At 50.1% G+C, this 24,609-nt stretch overlaps 2 protein-coding genes across 2 annotated transcripts in view; both read right to left on the reverse strand.

Annotated features, from left to right (window-relative positions):
* Chat (choline O-acetyltransferase) overlaps nucleotides 1-3,773 on the reverse strand; it is a 52,949-nt gene extending 49,176 nt beyond the window's left edge. The window contains exons 1-2 of the mRNA XM_041662875.1: nucleotides 3,578-3,773; nucleotides 615-718 (exon numbers count right to left, since the gene is read on the reverse strand). Of these exons, the coding sequence (XP_041518809.1) occupies nucleotides 615-680 (66 nt within the window). The 5' untranslated portion in view covers nucleotides 681-718; nucleotides 3,578-3,773. The remainder of the gene's footprint in view (nucleotides 1-614; nucleotides 719-3,577) is intronic.
* A 554-nt stretch (nucleotides 3,774-4,327) lies between these two features.
* On the reverse strand, nucleotides 4,328-6,796 carry Slc18a3 (solute carrier family 18 member A3). Its single transcript, XM_041662851.1, has one exon. It carries the CDS (start codon nucleotides 6,332-6,334, stop codon nucleotides 4,736-4,738), a length of 1,599 nt encoding a protein of 532 aa, XP_041518785.1. The 5' UTR covers nucleotides 6,335-6,796; the 3' UTR covers nucleotides 4,328-4,735.
* Between the last annotated feature and the right edge of the window lie 17,813 nt (nucleotides 6,797-24,609).

Below are 24,609 nucleotides of genomic sequence, written 5' to 3' on the forward strand. Positions count from 1 at the left end.
AAGCCTTCCAGAACAGATGCTCCTTCAAATCAGGGAAATTACTCGTAATAAGGAAGCTTCCCCTGGACCAGGAAAACTTGGAAACCAAACTGCTTCCCCCAAATGGCCACAGAAGCAACTTCTGACCATCTTGCAGAATCATAGGTAATGATCAACAAGACCACATCTTGATCTGGATCAGGACTGTTGAATTGCACATATTTTTGCTCCTTTGCTGGTTCTTCCTCGAAAACCTCCAGTTTATGAGCATGCCTTGAAGACAGACTTAGAATCACTGGACCCCTTTACCTGTTCATCTTCCCAATGTGTCAATTGCTCTTCTCTTTTATCTGCCTTTTGGTCATATTGCCTTCTTAATTGATATATTAAGGATAGATGGCTCAGTCTGGCCTGTAGGAACTACTGGAACCAGAGCTCCAATAATAGGGCTACTAACCCTTCAGACCCAATCAGACCTCTCTAAAGAACAGGGCAGGGCTGGACTCTAGCCTTCTGCCTAGGAAAATACAGAGTTGGGGAATAATCCAAGGGCCGGTTCCCCTCAAGACTGTTCTGGGAATAAGAGTGTGCACGAGGAGAGACGGGTTAAGACACATGGCTCAGAAAGAACTCACCAGCTCCTCCTCGCTGCTAGAAGGCTTTGCAGCCATCTTTTGGGAGACCTTTTCCAGGATGGGCATCTTGGTGATTCTTGCTCCAGAGTAGCAGAGCTGTAGACCTTGGAACAGAGGAGAAGAGGCATCACGGAGAGCCACCTAGATCAGAATGAAGCCCTTACCTCCCATACACGTCCAACCACACCAGAAGGAAGCCAGATCCTGACACTAGTGTGTCGGGAACTCAGTGCCACTGAGACTGCCGTCTCAGCCCTCAGCCCTGTGTCCCTGACCACAGTGACTTCTCTGAATCCTGAGGTGAGAGAGAATGCATCCTCCTTGAGCCGCCAGCTGGAACCTGCTTCTGTGGAACTGCTGTGACTTAAGGCTCACTGACCACTCCGAGTAACCCTGGGAGGAGCTGGACTTGCCCACTCCCAACCTACCAGGCTCAGGGCACTAGCTTTGGTTTGCCTGGAATTCACCTTATACACACTGTGCTGGTCTCAACTTCTACCCAAAGCCGTAGTTCCTCAAGGGCAAAGCCCTACCAGCTGTGTTCAGATCTCCCTCTAGGATGCCTGGCCTGGGTCAGGTATGGAGTAGAGGGATATGAGTTCAGAAAGCTCCCCCTCCCTTGCATGTGTATGAATATGTATGTGTGTAGGCTTGAGGGCCCTCAAGTCTTCTGAGACCCTGTATTCTGTGTGACATTCTTTGTTGCTTGAGGACTCTGAGGTCTGCTGGCAGAGTGGTGACTTGGGTAGTCTCTGGACAGCAGGCTTCAAGAGTGAGGACAGTGGGAATATGTATGGAAGGGCATGACACATGAAACCAAACAGTAGGCAGTGAACCCCTAGGCTCTCCTGACCTGGGAAAGAGATTAATTTGGGAGGTAAAGTAGAAATAAACTAGGCTAAGAAGGGCACAGGTCAATTTTTTTTTTGAGCTGTGGAATCCATCCTCTGCCCCACTAAACCAAAACCTGCACACATGCATAGTGGAGATTTCTGCTAACCTACCCTTTATTTTCCCCCAAGAGGCTAAAGCAGAGACCAGCAGCAGCCCTCACTCAGAGTCAAGCACAAGCAGGTGCTGGCATCGACTCAGTTCATCCTGGAGAGACAGGGATCAGAAAGGTGGAAGAACCAGACCCAAAGATAGAAACGTTGCAAATGCCTGGCCCCGGTACACAGAGAGTGTAAAGGCCTTGCAGGCTTGTACATGCGCCGCCAACACAATAGTCCTTGAGTCCAACTGTGCCTAGAAATTGCTGATGAATATGTGGGTGTTCTGTTGGTTACTTTAAGGGGTCAACCAAGCCAAGGTCAAGTTGATAAAGGTTCTACAGATTATTCAGCCAATGCTTCGTCTTGTGCCATCTCAGTAGTGGGAAGGGGGGAAACTGGCCAGATCTCAGGAGGAAAATGGACCCCTGCCAGCTGACATTCTGATAGGTGTCCCCAGTTTCCCCAATCCCCCAGCTTCTTCCTCCTTTGCCCAGGCTTAGAGAGTTTGTATGTTTTTGTCTTCCTGTGTTTTGGTACTCTCCCCATTTCTGCTTCTGCTGACCTGATTTGTGAGGGCTACTGGGAGAGGTCTCTGCTCGGCAGTGAAGGTCCAACACCAGTCTGGTCTGGCTGCCCAGGCTCTCTACTTTCATTCCTTCAGAAGTACCACCTGCCCTGCTGGCATTCCCTACCTTCCCAAGAGTGGCTGAAGAAAACTGGGGCCCAGGGATGACAGCGACGGCCCCTAGTATTGGACACCAAAGCCACAAACCTTGGGTTTGGTAAATGTTAGTTGAAGTAAGAAATAATGTAGGTGGGCGGGAAAGATTAAGAGAGCCCTGAGCCCTGATAGCCAAGCCCTTCCCAACCTAGGTTTCCAGGAAGCAGAATCCCGCAGTCTCCTGGTTGTACCCCGACGACCACTGGTGCCTGGGACGCTGGGGACTCTGAGAATCTCGGCGTCTTTGGGCCCGGGAGCTGTCCCTCCGTGGACAGCTCCGCCGGAGGGACAGTGCCTAGGTCCGCAGCGCTCCGAGGCTCAGCTCTTCGCGCCAGCTCAGGGCTGCCCAGCCCTCCTCACCTGTTCTCCTGGGCTGTTCTGCGCCCGCCGAACCGGCGCTGCTCCACACCAAGCAGGGCAGGAGGCGGCTGTGTGAGCCAGAAGGACCAGGGGAGGGGGTGACAGCAGCGCCAGAGATTGGGGCCGCAGTCTAGGTCTGTAGTAGAGCCTCCGACGACGTTGCCCAGCAGCCTCCGGACTGACAGCAAGCAAACCAGCCCCACCTCTCTCAGCTCCCTCCGCTTCCTCCTCCCTCCCCTTCTTTTTTCCCTCCCCTGTCCCTCCCTCTCCTCCTCACTGTCCTCTGCTCCCCCCACCCCACGCCCCGCCCTGAGATTTCCATCTTCTGTCCTCAAAACCTGTCTCGGACAGCTTCCCGGATGAGTTCATGCGCTGGCATTGCGTTTAGGCCCTGGAAAGGGGCACAGAACATTGTCCTGCTGATGCCCATCACCCCACCCCAGCCTTCCCCAGTCCCCACGCTCCCTCATCCGCATGGTCTCGTGTGCAGCTGCTTATGTAGAACCCTGCCGGAGAGTTTGGGTCAGAAGAAAATTTGTCCCCCCCCCCCAACAAGCTAGACCAGACTGGGACCCTTCAGCACCCTTTAAAATACTATAATTAATGAGTTTAATGGCCATTCTGGGACCTCCCTTTCTTTCTTTTACCACCCCATTCTTGTAGACTCTTTGGGAAGGGAAGAGGAGACAAGGGAACACAGACTTGGTCCACTCTGGTGACAGGCAGGGACTCAATCAAAGGCCCACCCGCACTTCTTCAGGCAAAGTACCCCCTCATTCATATATATATATATCACACAAGCAGACTCATAGACAAGGGCAGACAGACAGACAGACAGAAACACACACACACACACACACACACACACCAACAGTACACACACAACTTACCCTAACCCAACTGCCTCTCTACCCAGAGGGCTCCACGAACAGGCAGCAGGATCCAGGAATGAGTGTCTTGCCCGCAATCCAGGTCTCCACCACGGGAAATGGAGGGTGGGAAACTTCCCTGACATCCCTGAATGGCCACTTTAATTCCGGACAGGGCAGGCTAGAGATTGGCACCAGTTCCCACATCCCCATTCCTTCCTTCTCTGGCACAACTGAGAAAAATCAGACTCACGGGCAACCCTTCTCCCATTCCTCAGATAACAGAACCTCGCTTCTTAAGGAACACAGACCTCAGGCTGGAGCCCTGAACACTGGGGACTGCCTCCCCTTCTCTGAAGAAAATAGCTCCCTCTTGCTCCCTGCTTGACAAGATGAGATGGCAGTGTATAGGAAAACCCAGCTCAGGAACTGAGAGCTCCTGGTGCCAGGCGTCCTCCAAGGCCAAACACATTCTCAGGCTCCCTCGGGTGGAACCTCCAGGTGCTGCACTGAGCTGGGAAAGGAGGGATATGGCAAGTGGTGTGTGTGTGTGTGTGTGTGTGTGTGTGTGTGTGTGTGTTCCTAGGTATCTATGAGAAGAGCCCTATTTGAGTTTGTTTTCTTTTACTAGGCAGCAAAGGAGCCTATGGGCTCTCATTTCTTCTCAGGCCTGGATTGAACACGTGAAACCCAGGCCAGCCTTCTCTCTCCTCAGGTTTTGTACCACACCACCCACCCCTCATCAGTAAAGAGACAGCCGCCTCGGACAGATATGGTTTATTAATTCAGGCCGGAAGCACCAGGGTGCAGCAGACCAAGTTTGGCACTGGAAAGATCCACAGGAAGGACAAACAGTTGCATGAATATTTTGGGGTGCGGGGTCAGTGGTCGGTTTTCGCCCGCACACCTCTTCACCTCTGCCAGGAGGCCAATAGCTAGCTTCTCATGCCTCCCCCCCCCTGCTTTATTTCCTCAAAGGATAAGAGATTGTGATGGGGAGGGGGGTTAGATTGAGATGGGACACCGAGGAGGGACTCCAGCAAGGGAATTCAAGACTGGGGAGGGTACTAGAGTACTTGCTGGAGGAGGTGGATCCCAAGACATAGTTGGCCAGTGCTCTCGCAGAATGACCACCTTGACCTAAACGGGGAGGGTAGGTGGCCTGGAGAAGCAGGTCTGCTAGCTGCGGGTGTAGTAGCTGTAGTCGTCCTCGCATCCATCAAAAGGGCCAGGCGGGCTGCAAGGTTCACCGCCGTCGGTGCCCTGCACCGAACGCTCACGCAGGCGCACCGCATCGTACAGACCCTGCGGGGGTTCATCAAGCAGCACATCGCGTTCGGAACGCGAGCGTGTAAGGAGACCCACGTTACGCAAGAGCAGTAGGACCGGTGCGTAGAGCAGGTTGGCCAGGCCCATGCCAAGGCTGAGCTGCTCAAAACCAAGGGAGTGGACGATATGGCCTGCCACTATGGGCCCTAGCGCGTAGGCCACAGAGTAGGAGATGTCAGCTATAGCATAGACGCTGCCATAGACTGATACGTGGCGCACGTCCACCAGGAAGGCGAGCGTGGGTAGCAGCGCCGTGTCCACTAACGCGATGCCGAAGCAGAGGCCGCAGAGCGAGACCACTAGCGGCGCGAAAGAGCGGCAGGCAGGCACGACGCACGAGCTCACTCCAATCACCGCCAGCCCGAGAGCGCCATACAGCCACTGCAGGTGTGGATAGCGCGCCGCTAGGCGCACAGTGAGATAGACGCCTAACACGTGCGGCACGAAAGCCGGCAGCCAAGCCATGCCCATCTCCCACTCGGATGCCGCCATTGTGTGCTTCATCCACGTGGCTATGGTGGGCTCGAGGAACGCAAGGGGAATGTTACAGGTCGTGAGCGCGCCGGCTACCACAGCGATGTAAGGGTCCAGCATGAGGCGATGGATAGGTGTGCCCACAGGCAGGTTGGCCCGCGCCCGAGCCGCAGCCGAGAAGGGCTTAGCAACCGCCAGCAGCAGGAGCGCGTCGAAGAGGGACACGGCAGCGAGCACTAGAAAGGGCACACGTTTGCCGGCGAACTCGTAGAGGATGCCCCCAAAGGGTGGCGCCACCAGACTTCCAAAGCTGATGAAGGCCAGTGCCACGCCCAGGGCACGACTGCGCTCAGGCTCCTCCGGATACTTGTCGGCGATCATGGCGATGCCAGACGTGTCCGCGAAGGCTGAGCCCAGGCCTTGTAGACTGCGCGCAGCGAAGAGAGTGGCATAGTCCTCTGCAAAGGCAAACATGACCGTAGAGGCGAACATGACGCCCAGGCCAATAAGCAGCGGCACGTCGTAGCTCATGCGATCAATGAAAGGCCCGCTCAAGGGGTTCACCAGAAGCTGCAGGATGGCCTTAGAGGCAAACAACACCCCTATCTTCACATCTTCACTTTCTGTGGGGTAGCGAGGCCTCAGGATTGACCGACCAGACCCAGCAACCGTCGGGGACGCCGAGGTGTTGGCCAAGTAGGCGCTGGCATTAGCCTGAGTGGGTGGCGGCAGGGTGGGTTCCCACACCTCAGAGACCAGCGTAGGGCTCTCGCTGCCCCCTCGCATGTGGGCGATATAGTCGGGAACAATGGGCACGATGACCATGTACAACATGTTGTCCAGTAACAGTGCAACGCACACGATGACCAGCACCAGGCGCCGCTGCCTCTGGGGCTCTTGTAGCGCGGCTCCCACCGCTTCGGACAGCTTGGTGGCCGCCGCCCGGGCCTGACTGGTTGGCGTGGTGGGTTCCATGCCCCCACCCGCTGCTCTTCCGAAGATGCCTCCGCCGGAGTCGGCTCCCGGCGTCCCGCAGTGTGGAGGCTAGGGGGACAGGACTTCGGGGGCGCGGTCCTAGCCGCGTGGCGCCCCCTGTGCTTCAGGTGGCTGTGGGGCTCATATCCCCGAGCTCAGAGAAAAGCAAGAACTGTCCCGCGCTGCGCCGCTGCTCTTAGCTGCTCCAGGGACCAGTTGCCTCTGTTGCAGGTGCAACGGTGGAGGCGGGCAAGCAGAGGCGCTGAGGCGGGAGACTGGACGCACGGTGCCCAGAGAGCGTAGGAGCAGCCCCTGCTGCGCAGAGAGGCCGTGTGCGCCCGCCCAGGGGCATGCTGCCACCGCCCGCCGTCTTTCCAGCCCCGCCGCTGCGCTCCCCTCCCCGCGCGTCCGCTCTTGCCTCTTCCTCCGCCGCCTCTTTTTTTTTTTCTCCCTCCACTTGGGGCTATGACGCGGTGAGTCTCGGCCTCCGAGTGATGCCCGGGCCACTGGCGTAGCTCATGCTAATGCGACGTCGTCGGGGCGGGGGCCGGGGGCGGGGCGCGTCCGGGCAGGGGTCCGCTTCCCAGATGCGCCCAGGCAGGAAGCCAAAAGAAGGGGTCTTGGGGAGCAAGAGTCCCAGACAAGCCTTTGGGGATGGGTGCGTCGTGGGAGGAACCGGCTTTCTGTTCCCCCCAATTCCGGGACCTATAGGAGTGAGGCCCTGTTCGTCCCCTACTTGGTAGGAGGGGTGCGGCAGCTGGTTCCCCGCAGCCTGGTGGGAGACCGGACAGCCGGGGGCTCTAGACCTCCTCCTCAGCCTGGACCTTGGCACACAGCGGGCATGGAGCCCCCGAGGTGAGCCGCGCTGCCTCCATCTGTTCTCACAGCTGGAACGCGCAGCCGGGACCCTGGGACACAGAGCGCACAACCCCCTTCCTCGACCCCGCCCCCAGCCCCTCTCATCGCCCTCCTCCGGGAAGGGAGGGAGAAAGTACAGAGACTTCAGGGTCTGATTCCAACCCACCTGCCCTTGGGCAGAATGTCTTGGCAGCGAATTCCGGACTGTGCGCGTGTGAGGACTGAAGGGAGGAGTCGTTTTCTGCATCCAGGGTCCTAGACGTCAGCGTTAACCCTTTTTGACCTCCCCCTGCCTGGGTTCTCCCTTTCCGCTTTTCCGGTCGCGGGTTCCCTCCACCCTCGACCCCGCCTCTTTTCCCTTCCTTTCTCCTCTCCCTCTCCTCATTCTAACTCCTCCCAGGTCCTCTTCTCTCCAGACCAAGCCCTTGCTCGACTCTTGCGAGCCTCCGCCCACTTTTCTGCATACCCACCTCCACCAAGCCCTGAGTGGGCTCACAAGTGGTGTGGCGTTGCTAAGAAGCCCCGCGTGGAAGCCTCTGGGTCTCACGCGGCAGGGCCTCCGCAGCTTTGCTGTCAGTAGAGGCTCAGGAAGGCTCACCTTCCCTCCGGGAGGGCTGCACAGGCTGAGACTCCTGGTTTGCAGCCGACAAGCTGAGCAGATCAAGTTATGCTCTGGGCCCGGTTTGCCCTCACACAAACTTTGACCCTAGACGGCCCGTGAGGTCCGTGTTCCAGTCCACAGACTGGCAGGAGAGAGGGTACCAGTCAGCTGAGATTTGGGGTTGGAGCGAGGGCAGGGACTGATGTTGAAACTGCACTTTCTCTGTCTTCTGTAGTCACAGGAGCCTTCAGATACTTCAAGTCTTTAGATCCCATGGGGTCCAGCTTCCTCCTCCGTGCTTCCTACCAGGAAGGAGACATCCTAATATCTGGGCTTCAGAGGCAGACAGGATGGCTCCCAGCTCTGCTTCTTACTAGATAAAAGTGCCCAGGGAACTACTGTTTCCTCCTTCTGATCCAGTGCCCCTTTATTTATCTAAATGGAACAGGAGTACTTACCGCTTAAAGAGTGGTACACAAACAATAGGAAAGATCTGTATTTGCCGTTACTGTCAGAGCATGTGATGCCTTGTCTTTGCGTCGCGGTGGAAGGTCTTGTGAAAAGCTGATAGATGCCAGGAGCATCCTGAGTTTCTGGCTTATCCCTCAGATCTGGTAGGCATTGTGAGCCTGGGCCCTGTCTGGGCTGGTGGAAGCTACAGAAAGAACTGGAAAGTTGGCTTATATTCTTAAGCCATCTGCAAGATGAGGTGATGGAGACCAGAATATCAGGGTGAAGGGCAGCAATCCTGTTGTCTAGTACCCAACCTGTCAACCCACATATAGGTGCCCATGAGAGGAAGAGAAACTCATATATTTAGGCTGCTGCCATCACATGCCCGGTGATGGCCCAGCTGCCCTTTGTGTGAAGGAAGGACCTTGAATATGGGGACCACCATGGCTGTGGATGGCCTTGGGCAAGCCACAGCCTGGCCCGCCTGGCTTCTCTTCATTAAGAGGTTACCAAAATACACATTGCAGAAAGTGTAGGAAAACTACTTTACATATTATCCCACCCGCTTGATTCGCTGCACATTCTCCAGTTTCCCTCAGCTTGCTTCATGAACTTTTACACCTGCCTGGCCCTCCAGACATTTGAGTTTAAGAACTCTGAGCTCCCCTGACTTTTCTACCAAAGCCTTATGGTTTTTAACAAGATATTTCCCCAACCTACATGGTAGCAATTGTTTATTCATATACTGTCACTCTGAATAAAATCAGAAGGTAGGATAGGACTGGAGGCAGAAGTTTCCTTTCTAGTGGTTAATGGACAGTGGAATCTTACAGAAAAGAAACTTCCCAGTGCTAGCCAGCAGCAACCTTTCTCCCAGCTCTCCAGCCCACATAATAATCCATAGCTGTCCCTGAGAACAAAGCCAATTCATTTCGGAACTCACGCCCGACTCTCTGCTCCTCCTTTCCTCTATGGTAGAATGCAGACTCACTGGTTCTGTGTCAGGACCATGTGTATGTTCTTCCTTCATCCCCCTCAATCCTGGTACAGTGGAGCTGCTACAGTATCCCCCCTGTATAGGAAACCAGGCATGGAGAAAGAAGCTTTCCCACTTGCCCGAGATTCCCGGCTGTTGAGACCTGCTTCATGATCTTCATAGTGCCTGTCTATTCCTTGTGTTTATTACGCCTGTGTCACTCCAACGTGCCACATCTTGGCCGGGGAAGGGCAAGTGGCAGATAAAGACCGGGCTGGCTCCTTCGGGGTCTTTTTTTTTTTCTTTCTTAGATTCCAAGTAAATAGGCAACAGTTTTTCCATCTGGACTGGGGTACGGGTAGAGGTGGATCCCTTCAGCAAAAAGCCCTCCTTTCCAGGCATAGGAGGGGAAAATAATTAAAAAAAAAAAGGGCCGCCGGAACTGTCCATGGTGCTGGTCAGCTTGCTCACTGGCAGAGGCCTCCAAGGGCTGCATCCCTGCTGTGTTTCTGGGCCTGTGGCTTTTTTCCCTCACCCCAGTGCTTGGCAAACTCCTCCCCACCCCCCAGACTCCTGTGTCTGAGTATAATTTATAAACTAGAGGAAATTTCCTATTCAATCATGGAGGAAAAAAACAGAAATGTGTCTTCCCCACTTCTTGAAATGAAGAAACTGTTACTATAGGATACATGTTGACTGAGTGAAGGAAGGGGTTTATTTATTAAATCTGTAAAAGAGCTAGCAATGTGCCAGGCTGTGTACTAAGCATGAACTAAGTCATTTAATCACCTTGCTAACATTCGTATATTCATATTGGCTTTCTGTAGTCAGGGACACTGCAGCGAAGCGATCCACCCCGTCACAGCTAGTGCTTCCCCACTGGAGCAGGATAGACAGCACAAGGGACTCACTACATGGTCTCAGGGACTAATGCTTGATCCGCAGTGGGAGTTTCATTATTACTTTGAATGGCTTTCTTCAGATGGCTTGGTGGGCTTTGGATGACAACTTTTCTTCTCATTTTATTCAGTGGACCCAGCTGTGGTCTTAGTCTGATAGAACAAAATCTGCTCCATTCTGGATCAGTGCCAAGGGGAGTTCTGGTGTAGTGGGAGTGTGGAGAGGGTGGGAATCGAGTCACGCTGCACCAGTGCCTTCTTGAGGTCATGGGTCTGTGGGTGCTGCTGTGGGGGGATGGATCAGCCTGGCCTGGCTTTATTTCTGAGATGGGCGAAGAAGCCACATCAATTCCAGAGCTTCACCATCGCTGTTTTCTGGAGGAATTCATCCCAGAGAGTGGAACTGCCCGAGTGTCTGCGGAGGAGCAGGTTGGTGTGGTGGATTGCAGTGTGTGGGCGGGGTGCCCACTCCTGATTTATTATTTCTTTGTCTCCGTGGAAGCACTTAAGTGCAGGCTTGGTTCCAATGACGTTCATGAGCCTCTGGATTCCAGCACTGGGGGTGGGGGTGGGGTAGAGTGTTCTTGGGCCTCGCTAGCCCCTCCCCCGTGTGCTGCAGTCTTGGGAGGGCCTAAGGGTTTCAGCATTACTTAATTAATTTAGGCCTCCACAGCCACATATTCTCAGATTCAAAAGAACAGAGTGGCCCGTGTCAGCCTTTCCCGGAAACCTGTGAGCCTGGTGGCTGGAAGCCAGAGGACTATGTGTCTGCCTGACTGCCCTTGGCCAGCCCATCCCGAGGGCCAGGCATGGACAATACAGTAGCCACAGTAGGGTAAAGGACAATGTCTCCTACATTGTGAGTAGACCCTGATCTGCTCTAACAGCTCCCGGAGAAAGAGATGGCCAGCTCGTGACCCTTTGACTTGTAGATAGATATCTCACATGGATTTCCATAGGAAGCCTGGCCTCAAATCTCTTTGATTTTAGCCCTCAGGTTTACTTTGCATTTCAATTCAATGAGTTCCTCAGATTCACTTCTCCCTTCTAAATCTTGCCCCAGACCAGCAATCCTTATAAGTTGTGACCCCTTTGGAGGTCAAATGACCCTGTCACAGGGGTCAAGTAAGACCATCAGAAAACACAGATATTTAAATTATGATTCATAACAGTAGCAAAATTCCAGTTTATGAAGTAGCAGCGAAAATGATTTTATGGCCGGGGGTCACTCGACCATGAGGCGCTGTATTAAAGGGCCATGTTATGAGGGGGGCCGCTTGTTTGTTCCCAGCTTCTCAGCCCTGAAATAATCACACAGAAACTATATTATTTAAATCACTGCTTGGACCATTAGCTCTAGTTTTTTACTGGCTAACTCTTATATCTTAATTTAACCCATTTTTAGTAATCTGTGTATTGCCACAAGGCTGTGGCTTACCAGCTAAAGCTCTGGCATCTGTGTCTGGCAGGGCTCAATGGCTTCTCTGTGACTCTGCCTCCTTTCTTCCAGCATTCAGTTTAGTTTTCTCCACCTAGCTCTACTCTTTTGCCCTATTACAGGCCAAGACAGTTCTTTATTAACCAATGGTATTCACAGCATACAGAAGGGAATCCCACATAAGGAAGGGTTGAGCATTAGAATGATTGAAAACCACCACTCTAGACTTTCCATCTTCCCCAAGACCGGGGCATTCAACAGCTCTCAACTGGGCTCTTCCCTCCTCACCTAGCTAATGTATACTGGTACAACTCCAAATTTCTTTACTCAGTCACACTTTAGGCCAGTTCCCAGCTTGTCACCAGAGCCCCCCCCCCCGCCCCCACCTTCTACTTGGACCTCGCTTCTTCTGCTGGCATAGCGACCTCACAGACTTCCCTTCTTGGACGGTCCCTAATCAGTCCCAGCAGCTCATGGCCACCCTGTGGTGAGCCAGCAAGTCTGTGGTTGTTATTGTCATCCTGGAACTCTCCAAATGATCCTGCCTCAGCTTCCCAAGTGCTGGCATTTTGAGAGTGTGCCATCACGTCACCGGAGCCGTCCTCACACCACTTGGAGAGCTCTTTAGAAATGGGCTCTGTTTGTTAGGGGATCTGTACTGCATTGGCCACAGCGCTCTGCATGGGAGTTGGCATGTTAGTGGGTTTCACATTCACCTCAACACTTATTGAAATGAAAATAAACCACACAAATAATACAGGAATACATCCTGCTAAAGGAAATCATAGTGTTATTGATGTTTAGTCCCCTGTAGACTCTACTGTTTTAGGCATGTTTTCAAGCAAGCCTTTTCTAAACTTTCTGTACATAGATATGAGCTCATATAAAATTTAACAAATGATGTTGTGTTTAGTAAGTGTATTTTAATGTGCATTGTTATGTATGTGTCATTCTGGGGATCCCTCATTTTCTACTTACATTATGTCCACTTTAGTTTATACAAAGGGGGTTTGTTTTCTCCCTTCCTTTAAAGGTTTATTTCTTTTTATGTATATGGGTGTTTTGCCTGCATGTATATCTGTGCACCAAGTGCAAGGATAGAGTTCACGGAGCAAGAGAGGGTGCCAGATCCTCTGGAACTGGAGTTACAGATGGTTGTGAATTGCTCTGTGGGTGCTGGAACTGAGCCCTGGTCCTCTGCAGAAATAATAAGTGCTCCATTTTCTTAGCTGATATTATACTATGGGATGTTTCTGTTGTAAAAAAAAAATTACAGTATTAATTTCCCACTGACATCTTACCTATAGATGCATCTGGGTTTTTCCTGATTTCCTGATGCTACAATGTTGTAATGAACGTTTTCTTCCTCTTTTGTGGAGATGTTTCTCCCATTGAGAAACAAATAAGCGGGATTGTCATTCCTAACTCAGCAATCTATCCACTTTTCTTTTCTTTTCTTTATTTCTTAAGACAGGTCTCTTATATACGTGGACCTGGCTTGGCTTTGAACTCAAGGAGGCTTTTCCTGCCTAGACCTCCTGAATGCTGCCTCACACCAAGCACACTTTATGCTTGAAAAGAAATTTCCAGATTGCCTTCCAAATCGTTGCATAAAGCCACACCCCCAAGCCCAGTTGGTGCCAGTCTTGGTCTTAGCAGTCTTTCCCTTTTGTCAGTTTGATGAGAGACAGTATTCACTGTCATTTCAATCACTAAATGCTTAATTGGCTGAGAACTTTTTGTGTGTTTATAGGCCATCTGCATTCCTTTTTCATCTTGTGTGTGTGTGAATGAATTGCCTGTTGTTTCATGTCCCTATTTTTCTTTTAAGTTGTCCTTTACTTCCTGAATCATAAGATTTTTTTTTGATTTTTGTTTGTTTTTTTGAGACAGGGTTTCTCTGTGTAGATTTGGAGCCTGTGCTGGATAGAACTCACTTTGTAGATCAGGCTGACCTCAAACTCACAGAGATCCACCTGCCTCTGCCTCCCAAGTGCTGGGATTAAAAATGTGTGCCATCACTGCCTAGCTCTGAACCATAAGGATTTTTAAATGTGCTGTCATCGCCCTGGACACGCCCATTATAGATGACAATTATTGCTAAACCATCACAGATTTAGCAGTTTAGACCTTTCGACCAGGATAAGGCAGAGCGAACGTGAGGCTCCCTGTATACTAAGAGCCTCTTTGACATGAGACAATTCAAGTTCCTTAGCTTGATGTAAAAGGTTCTCTATCTGATCCACCCTCTGCCCCGCTCTAATGCAGTGCCCAGATTCAATTACTGATTCCACACCTTCTATCTCTCTGGAAAAACTTGCTCAAATGCTCTGCATTTAGCATCTGCCATTTTTGTTTGTGTGCGTCTAGACCTCTGACCTTGCACAGCTTACTCAAGCTCACCAGACCTTACATATTGTTGATGCAGTGGGTGCATTTCTGATGCTCATAGAGTCTGCGATAGACGGACTGAGCTCAAAGACGGTGCCCATCACTCCTGCCTTCCTGGTGGCCTGGACTCAATGCTTACGGTCAAACCAACCTCTGAGTAAAACTGATCTTCCTTGTGTTGTGACCATGTGCCCTTCGCTGTGTGGATGGCATTGCGGTACATCAGTGCACCTTGTTTGTGCTAAGAGTGGGATCTGGGGTAGCTTAGCCTGGCTCCCTGCCGGGTGCAGAGCATCCTCGACAGATGACTGTGGGATCTGCTTATTTCAAAAAGAATCTGGGATTTCTCACTTTGCCAAAGTGCTGTAGAGCCTGATTTGGGGTACACTTAGGGAGTAGATGACATATCTCTAAAAAAAAAATACCCCAGATCCATGATGGGAAGAACCGGGAAACATCTCCATGAACTGTTTGGGGAAGCTAAGATAAGAAACTGCATTTTACAATCTAGAGTTGCCTTTGTCAGGGAAAGCAGAGGATAAATAGAGGCTGCCAGCCATCTCTCCTAGATGCCAAGGCCTGCTGTGACCGGAAAAGAGGTTTGATTAGGTGCCATTGCTTTGGGGAAGGGACTCTGGAGAACAGGGCCATGGGCCCCTCCATGTCCTAGAAGGACACATCAACACTGTGCAAATATCACCAAGCACAGTGCAGCCCAGTGCGGGTGGAGGACTTCTTGAATATCTAAAGAAAGGGCTGGTGTAGAACTAATACCTCTGAGCAGGTTGGTACTGGCCATCTACCAGATATGTTCCGTTCATGTGGACATAGTGCAAGATTGTCTGGAAGCCTCTGAAATCCAACTCCTCAGTGAGTGTAGTCAGCGGAGACGTAAGAAGAACGCCCCCTCTAGTGGCAAGGTGGCGCTTTGCAATGCCTGCACCTCTGCAGTCTCTTGAGTTGGGAACTGGAGTCCAGAGAGGGCACTTTTTCAATGACTCTGCTTTTCTGAATGGCCTTCCAAAGGCTTCTGGCTGGTGCCTTGGCCAGGCAAGTCCACTGAGAAAGAGCCCAGTAGTAGGAGAGACTGCAGCCATGCCCAGGGCCAGCCTAGCAGAAGACTTTTACCCTTACAAGCTTTGTGTCAAATCACCCTCAGGGAGGTTATTCCTTCAGAGTCCACTGGACCAAGTTCAGATGAGCAGCACAGGTGTGGATGATGAGCTGGAGCCACAGACAGTCTGACTTGTCCTTTGTTGCTCATCTGCTTTCTCCTGTGTCTTCAGCCTCTTGGGATTTCATGGGATTCCTCTGTGGGCTTTCATTGACATTCTCCTGGTCTCCCATAGGTAGTTCCAACTATGGAAGTTCCAGCCAGCAAAGAACCAACCACGCAACCAGAGAGACTGGAGAACTTTATTTAATTTTTTGCATAGACTGGAAACCAAGCTCATACTCTGGAAAAGTCCAGCAGCCTTCTGTAATTCCTCACAGCTTCCAGAGGTCAGGTAGCAGTATGGCCTCTGTTCCATATCTCTACGTCACACGTCTCCAAAAACAAGTTTCTGTCATAGTTTGGTACGTTTACAAAAACAGCAAAAGCAGGAAGAAATATTTTCATGTAGATATTTTATAGATTATCAATAAAAACCATGCAAACATTCGTAGGTAACAATGAAAACAATTGCTTCCTTAGCCACTAGGATTTCCCCCTTCTTTTTGCATTGCTTTCTCTCGGTTGCTCGACCATACCTCCTATTAGTCCAGATCTGTTTGGAAAGTAACACTTTTCCTCATTTAAAAGTACAGAGTCCTTCTTGGTGGTCAGCAAACTTAAGCCTCTTCTAGTCTGGGGGACGACTCCTGCAGCAGAGGCTACCTGGTCCCTTATCATCTGTAGCGCCTGGGTTACCTGCTCCACGTCTTGCATCACTTTCGTGGCCGGTTGTTTATATTGGATCCCAGGGGATGCTAGTCCTCCAATATCAATTCAGTGCTTTGTTCCAAACCCAGCAACAAAGGCACAACTCGGACAGCTCTCCTAATGCACCCATGCGCTTCTCCTGCCATGGCAATCAGCCGGGGCAACCCAAGAGGCAGAAAAAGTCAGTAGTACCCAGCTAGGCTAGGATTTGACAAACTCAAGACTTGAAAGGTGGCACCCGGAAGCCCTATATGGCTATCTATCATATTGCTAGGGATTAGGAGTACAAGTGTCCTGTATATGTATGAGCATCACTTGGCTGTCAGGTGGCAAGGGCATCCTACAACAGGGCAACATATGCTTTCTGACTGTTGAGTAGAATACAACATTTTCCTCTGGCAGCAGAGCTTCTCACAGAGGATAACATCATCTGGGTGTTTAATATAAGGGGTCTGCGAAGTAACACACATGCCAATGGGATTGTGACCCTGCTGTAAAAACTCTGGTCAAATCCCACAGAGTTTAGGACTCTGACTGGCCCAAGAGTTTTAGAAATTGGTTTTACTGGGGGCGTAAGGCTGGCAGCTAAAATGTGGGTATGTGAAGACCTCAAAAGGACTCCTACCTGAATTCACAACAAGGCATCCATAGGTAGAGAAAGCAAGTCATTTCTCTTAGCAAACTTGCTAGTCCTTTCTAAAGCATAGCAAAAATCATCCTCTGTGCCTGGCTCCAGTCTCAGGGAGCCATGGTGACGAGTCCTATAGAAAATAAAGGGACAATATCACCATAACTCCCACTGGAGCGAGGTAACATCATGACCCCCATTGCCGAACAACCACATCAAGTACCTCAGGCTGTCACTGTGCATGTCTGCCCTGTGTAAACTAGCCAGCTTCCAGGTGTGACTAAGGCAAGCAGTTGCTCATTGTTCTTGAAGGGTGACTCAGAGAGGTTGGTCTGGGTTGGGCTTGTAGTCCAGGTCTCTTTCATCTAATGGTATCATCCATTTAACCCATGTATGAAAGATCCATGAGGTAACACCTACAGTTTTAACAGCAGTGGGAGCAACCAAAATTCCCGTATGAGGGCCTGTCTTTCTTGGGTGCAGGTAGACACTGCTAAGTTGAATGGAGTCAAGGTCATGATGTCCTATAGCTGGGCAGAAATTTTCTTATCGAGAAGAAAATTATTAGAGAGAAATAATTCTTTATATAATCTCACATAGTTAAGTATAGTACCCAATTAAAGGACCATATCTAGCATTTAATCTTTGACTCTACTTTCCTAAAGTTGGGAGTCTAAAACAGTGTAGGTGTCCAAGAGTAATTACTTGTTTTTGCTGTCAAGGTCAGTTGGAGATCTGACCTTCAGGATCACTTGGTCTAGGGAGAAATCTCTGGTTCCTCTGTCCACTTGTATAACTTCCTTTTGCCAGTTGTTGCAGCTCTGTGAGAATACATAGAAGGCCTTGGAAGCACTGAGGAAATTATTCCTTTGCAATGGTGCTCCTCTTTGTAGACTAGACACTGGTTAGCGTTCAACTGGTGGGGAGACTTCCTGCCCAGGAGAACAGGTGAGTCCCCACCATGACAGAACTTGTCAAAAGCTGTCCCAAAGTCCCTGGAACCTACCTGACCTTGGAAGACAAGGGGAAAACATTCTTCCTTTTAATCCCTCCATGGACAAGAAAGGCCTTTTTGTTATGCTACAGAATTTTTCAAAGATAAAACTTCATTGTCTCAAGACTTAAAATGGCATGCTGGGATAAAAACTGCATCGATTTCAAGCCACCAGAAACTGTATTAATTTTAATCTTGTAATTTACTGGGTTACAGGTGCCTCAGTAGCTCCTGTACTTCCCCCTGAGCCTTTATAGGCCCTTCCTGGCCATTCTTGTGGTGCTACCACACAGTGGCAGGCTTCCCAGACAGCAAGGTAGGTTACAGAGCCCATGATAAAACTTCCCTCAGGAAACTGAGAACCTAACGGACAACTAGATTGACAAACAGTGAAGTTATGGCAAGTGAACCAGAGTTGTCTCCTTGTTCTGGGCAGGGTCTAGGGGTCCCCAGAAGGAAAGAGTCCCCAAATGTCAATTGGTCCTTTTGTGTCAAAGAAAAAGAGATCTCCAGGCCAGCAGCTCAGTCCTGGAGTATAGAGTGGGCAGGCTTCAGGGATACCAGTGAATCTGGAGGTAAGAGTGACCCCCAGTCTTGACCAGACAGGAGGCTGATTTCCTTAAAGAAAAGTTTCCCAAATGCCGAGGGCTGAGAGGTCTCTGTAGATTCTACCTTACACATTTCTTGGTTTTCCTTTCCTATGTCGATTATGTGAGACAGACAGAGAAGGACAAGGAGTCTCCTCCAAAGAGAAAAACCATTCGGTTACTTGTTGCAAGGGGGCCCTCTTGTTTGTCCCAGCCTCCTGGCTAGCTTAGCCCCGAAATAATCACACAGAAATTGTATTGATTAAATCTCTGCTTGGCCCATTACCTCTATCCTCTTATTGTCTAACTCTCACACCTTGATTTAACCCGTTTCTATTCATCTGTATATTGCCACGTAGCGGTGGTTTACCGGGGAAGATTTCACATGTCTGACCCTGGTGGCTCCATGGTGGCTCTCTCTGACTCTGCTTTCTTCCTCCCAGAACTTAGATCTGTCTTCTCCGCCTACCTAACTTCCGCCCTATCAACTAGGCCAAGGCAGTTTCTTGATTCATTAACCAATGAAAGCAACACACAAACAGAAGGAACTCCTACACCGGTTACTCCTATGTCCATGTACCTTTATGGAACTTTGGTGACAAGTGGACCCAGCTTTTCCCAATGGGCAACCAGATTTCAACGTGGTGTCACCCTCAGATGAGCCTCACATAATCCGCAGGCGTATGAGTTCTTTAAGGGCACCCAGCCATGGAACTACAAACTTGAACTTGACGTTCAAGCCAATAATCCACACACTCACTCAGAGGGGATCATGTTCCCTTGCCCCTTTGGGAGAATCCTGACCTGATGACCTTATGATGGCGTCTTTAGGATGTGATCAGGGTCCTCTTCTACCCCAACAGTGGGCCTGACTAGATCTCCAGCCTTCTGCGCTTTACCTTGTCCTGCCAGTTCTTCCTGTCAAGTCTGTTGCTCTCCCTTCAGTGAGTCTAGTCAGGGAGACCGGCTGTCTGGAGAGTACTGAGTCAGAGTACTGCTTCGAGGAGCGTCAGGTAGTATTTAGCACCTTCACTTGGAAATCCTTCAGCCTGGCCTGGCCGAGCTATTGTTTCCTCAGTGCAAAGGGCTGGTATGACTGTAATCTTGCTGGGGCCTCCAAAGAAAACCATGCAACCCGAAGGCAGAATACTTTTTACGTGCAGGCTGGGACTCAAACTAATGCGTTTGAAAGGTCCAGCAGCATCTCATGATTTCTTACAGCTTTTAGAGGTCAGGTAACAGTGTGGCCACCTGAGGGTGGTCTCTGAGTCCTGTGTCCACCAAAAGAAATTTCCCATGTTTATAGGAACAGCGAAAGCAGGAGCAAACGTTTGCAGGTAGATGTTTTGTAGGTAGCAACTAAAAGCACATGACTATTTGTAGATAGTAATACAAACAATTTCTTTCTTAACAGATAAGATCTACAGAATAGCTATGGGAAGAGATAGCTTTGGGAATCACTCCTTAACAAACTTTCTCTCAAGTATAAGGGACAGGGGCTTCAACAAGTGGTCAGAAATCAGTACGTAAGTAAATCATTAATTCATTCTACTTCTGCAAAACCCTGTAGTTTCTAGGCAAAGATTTTAATTAGGCTAGCATAGCATAGAGTAACACTTTGATTTCATTAGGTACTTACATAGAAGTTCAAAATAGATATTCATATCCTCTTCATTAGTGCAGCATCCACGTTGTCACCACCACTGGTTGTTGGGGATTATCTCACCTTAGGCACAAAAGGGTAGGCTCGGCTTCAGAGGTCCATCCCCAACACACAGCAATGCTGACTGATGGTGGTTCATGAAGCTGGGTGACTCACACTGAGCCTGCCAGGTGCTGGGGGCACCATGGTGATGGATCTGAGGGAGCAACAGATCACAAGCTATTTCTGGTGTGTCGTTTTGGGTAGCAATGTCAGTATTATGGTGCAGATGAGTGTTGTTCAATGCCTGATACTGTTCCATTGTGTCTCCAGCATCTGGTACCGTTCCTGGCATATGTAGACTCTCTCACAGGGAGGAAAATGTCCAGCATCCTGATTCTTTCTTGTTGAGGGTCTAAATCGTTAAACCTATCTGAAGAATCTTAGTGTTATACTATGCTCACATGGCAAAGGTCTCTGCCAGGGAAAAAATCATCTGGGCTGATGAACTGATAGTGGAGGGGGTCTATCTTCTAAACTCTTGCCAGCATTAGGCATGTTAGTATTAGACACTGTATCTAAGTGGAATGAGAGTGTGGTGCATGGTTCTGATGGACTTTGACTGTCCAGATTAGACACAAGTATCAAGTTCCATTGCTAGACTTGACCCATAGTGGCTGGACAGAGGAAAGGAATTCTCTGGAATGGTGTTAGAGCTTGGAGTGGTGATGTGGGCAGGGACTCAGATTTTGTACTTGGGGACAGGAATGCAGGCATAGCTTCCCTCCCACAGGTGTGTGGGGACCAGGCAGCATAGAGAGGTGGCTTCAGGGAAGGCCACCGAGACACTCTAGTTCATATGAAAGCATCATCTGTCAAGAAGAGTAACAAGAACAATTGTGTCCTGGGTAATTATGATGCAATTGATCCAGCTTCATTTAAAGTTAGTGTCAAACTAATCATGGCGTATCCATCCATCCATCTATCACGAAGGAGAGTGCCTGTCTCCCTAGCACCTGAGAGTGAAGTCTACTAAGATGTGTTTGGCCACTGGCTGGCTCCATGCCCGGCCAGGCAGCCTCTCAGAGTGAACTGCCCGAAGATGTGCAAATGACAGGTGCTATTTCCTCATTTGAACTCCTCAGATGCCATCTGGCAGCAGAGCTCACAACCTGAAACATTCTCATTGACCCCAGATGTTGAGTCACTCAGTTCCAGACTCCCTTGTGGAGTGTTCAGGCTGCATGGTGGGTGATTGGTTCAGACAGCCTCTAAGTGACTGGACAGAGAACAGAAGGGTTATGCCTCTTCGGGATTGGCCCTTTTAAGTTTTCCCTGAGAGGAGGAACAGGATTATTGCAAGTGCCCAGAGCTCTAGAGATACCTAGGCTGTACCCTATATAGAAGATTCTGGTCATGCTAGGAAAGGCTGGCCCAAGCTGTCTTCCCTCTCTCTGAGGCCTCTGTAGGAGAGATACAGAGGACCCCTTACTCCTGAACTGAAAGCATTTATGCAAAGAAAGCTGGGGAAGAAACCCCCTTCCTAAGGGTCAGAGGTCTTCCAGGCCTCATGGTCCTGGCCTCAGTGTGAGCCAGTGTGAGCCCTTTGAACAAGAAGGAATCCAGGGGCTTATCTCAAGTAGAGAGTGCTGCTTACATAGCCAGCTTAGCTTTCTGGAAGGGAGCTATTGGGCATGACTTCCTTATCTGGGTTTGTCCTCTACTCCCCACCACTGCCTGGCTACTCCAACAGCCAAATAGGTCTCCAAATGGTGCATTCAGGGGACCTGGAGACTCCTGAAGTCAGGAAGTCCTGCAAAGTCTTCATGTTTCTGCCCCAGCAACTAGGAGGAAGGCCATGATTGGTCCTACCCCCGAGAGAAAGGGACCAATGGGTCCCTTCTTCATGGTGTGTGAAATGCAAGCGCCACAAGTTGGCTTGCCTTTCTCCTGAGTGTAGGAAGTAGGGACGAGGAGGACAGGGGAGCCGGTGCCAGCAGGTGACTGGTGGTGAAATGAAGGACATTATTTGAAGATGTGGCAGGGCAAAGGAGCACTAGATCAGCTAACGAGGCAGTTTTAGGAACCCGTCATTCCACGGGGACTGTGGATGACTAGTGACGCCTACAGGATGCTCGAGATCAGAAAGGAAAAAGTGCTTTGGAGCCATGGGGAGGGGGTGTGCTGCTTACTACACGAGCCAGGGCAGGGCCAGGCCAGCAACACCAGCACAACTGTGTCTCTACCGAAAGGAGCACAACCCAGCCTCCTAAGTGACCCTGACCACCCTGTGTGAGAGCCTCAAAGATCCACACATTCCTCTCAGAGACTCTGGACCTTCATTGATTTTGGAATGGAGCATCTTAAATATTTTAGGAAATAAGATGATACATGTAAAACATATAATATGCCTTGTATCATTCTTCCACAATATTTGGGATAATTTACCTATCATCAAATAGTGTGGAAAATTTGTGCAGGAAAGTGAACAAATATTCCTAATTTTGGAAGATCAATAGAGCATAAAAAGACTCATGTCATTTCAGGTCAAGTTTTGCCACCAAATGACGTAAGTTCAGACAGTGTTGGGAGCCATATGAGTCACAAAACATCTTCTGCCTTTCAGTGCCTTTTAGAGTTGACATTGCAACTAAAGGGTTGCTGGTCTGTACTGTCCCCACACTGACAATCTGAGAATAGCTGAGCAAAGGAGACAGAGCTGGGACACAAAGGAGCTGTCCCCTGAGACCTCTTCCTCCAAGTCATGGAGATAGATGGCTATCATATCTACTTTATCCATCTTCTAAGAGGACTTTGAGGCCCCAGTGTAAGTCTGTCCTGCTAACCAAATTACCTGATAAAGACCACCAGATATGAGTCCTTAGAGCTCAGCAAAGTTACCTTTCTCCCTTTTCTGGAGCAGAAAGATGGGCTGTCCACCTGAGACCTGTGGCTTCCTACAAGAGGAGAGGCAGAGCTCCTGCAGGTCTGGATGGAACACTGATAAGATTGATGTGAGCAGGCTTTAGGAAAAGGGTTGTACTAGGAAGCGACTTGGGTTCCTGTCCTCCTAAACCACAGTTATGATTCGTACACCATGCTGGGTCCAAGGCTTGACCTAGGACTCTACATCTGAGTTGGACATGAAACCGCTTCTCTAAAGTCTTGGCGACTCCTGGCTTCTCTAAGCCTCGGTGACTCCTGGCTCAAGTCCTCAAAATACAGCTGGGCTATCCTCTTCTCAGTCACAATTCCAACAGCCCTCTTTGGCCATCGGTAGTTTTAGAGAACAGGATTTCTCAGTATGACATCCTCAGAGTTTTCACAGATGGGTATCAGCCACAGAATGCTCCCCAGCACGGCACAGCTTGAAGGCCTTTTGCTAGAACTACATAGCTGGTCTCTTCTGCCTGGGGGCGGGCAGCCTGGCAAGCCTGAGAGGAGGCTAGACCCTGGCTTTGTGTCTGGGTTTCTAACACTGACTAGTCAGAGACTTCCAGACAGTCCCTCAAGTGTGATGGTGCCAGTAAGTTCCAGCTGTGCATGGCCCAGACTAAGCATGGATCTTCTGCCAGAGTCCTCAAGAAGCAGGCCATTGCCTGAGCTTCATGCCAACCCCGACGTTTATAGTTTACCCCAATTTCTGTCCATTAGCCGCACCATTAGTGGCTTCCCCCCAAACTGGGGCTTATAAGCTGCTTCGTGAAAACAAACAGACAAAAGCACCAACGGGGTCTGCGAGGCAACCAAGAGCGGGATGAGAGCCTGACTTCTCTGTCTTCATTTGGTGTCCGTTCCACCTCCCCTCAGAGTCCAGCTGGGTCCATAGACATGCTGGTTCTTCTAGCGGTGTCTCTGTGAACCCTGCTAACACTTGGGCTCTTTCATCACCCTTCAAGGCTGCAGGTCCCCAAACCCTAACGGAGGCGTCTTACCAGCTTTCCCCATGTCCTGATCACCAATCCCCAAAGTCACCTGAAGGGTTTTTGGTCCTAGACCTTGAATGTCAGGAGCCCAGCAGAAGAATGGCTTTCTAAGCAGAAGCAACCGTCTTACAGGAACAGGCATGTCTTCTCAAGCGAGGAAGCCTTGGCACCACTTTGCACAACTGAGGTTTATTGTTCAACCAAACTGTAGCTCTTGACCAAGAGCTGATTCGTCCTGCATGCTCCTGCTCCCTGCCCCAGTGATTCCCCTACTGAAGCCAAAGCTCATGTCATTACCCCAGAGATGACTTGGGACACCCGAACCCCTTATTCCTATTGTGACCACACTGTCTGAGGCTCTGTTTTGTACACTATTCTTCTCTTTGGCTCGGGGATTGCAACAGGTGGCTGTTTAATCATTTGGGACTCTGAAAACTTAAGCCGTTATCTTTTTTTTAAATATTTATTTATTTATTTATTATGTATACAATATTCTGTCTGTGTATGTGCCTGAAGGCCAAAAGAGGGCGCCAGACCTCTTTACAGATGGTTTTGAGCCACCATGTGGTTGCTGGGAATTGAACTCAGGACCTTTGGAAGAGCAGGCAATGCTCTTAACCACTGAGCCATCTCTCCAGCCCCCTTAAGCCGTTATCTTAAAGTCCAAGTAATACTTCACTCAGAAGGGTAGGCAGCTTCCTGTGCCCACGTCCAGCCAGCTAGTGTGCTGGGTTTTGTGTGTGTCCTATATCCTGCAGACACTTGTGCCTGTCATATCTGCTTCACACGGTCTGACAAAATGGACATCTCAGTCCCTAGATTGCCAGGCATGGGAACACCCTTCCTTCTGAGAGAAGCGGGAGACTTCTCAGGACCCTACAAAGGGTGCCAGATGAGCCAGAGAAAAGCAAGAATGTAGCTTTGCCTCCGTTCTACAGGTGAGGCTTGGTGATTTGGG

This window comes from Microtus oregoni, unplaced genomic scaffold (genome assembly GCF_018167655.1).
Source record: "Microtus oregoni isolate MIOR12 unplaced genomic scaffold, Mior012 000013F_ref0000133, whole genome shotgun sequence".
Taxonomy (NCBI): Eukaryota; Metazoa; Chordata; class Mammalia; order Rodentia; family Cricetidae; genus Microtus; species Microtus oregoni.

Excerpts from the sequence above, each read along its gene's own strand:
- Slc18a3 (XM_041662851.1), bottom strand. The coding sequence starts at position 6,334 with ATGGAACCCACCACGCCAACCAGTCAGGCCCGGGCGGCGGCCACCAAG.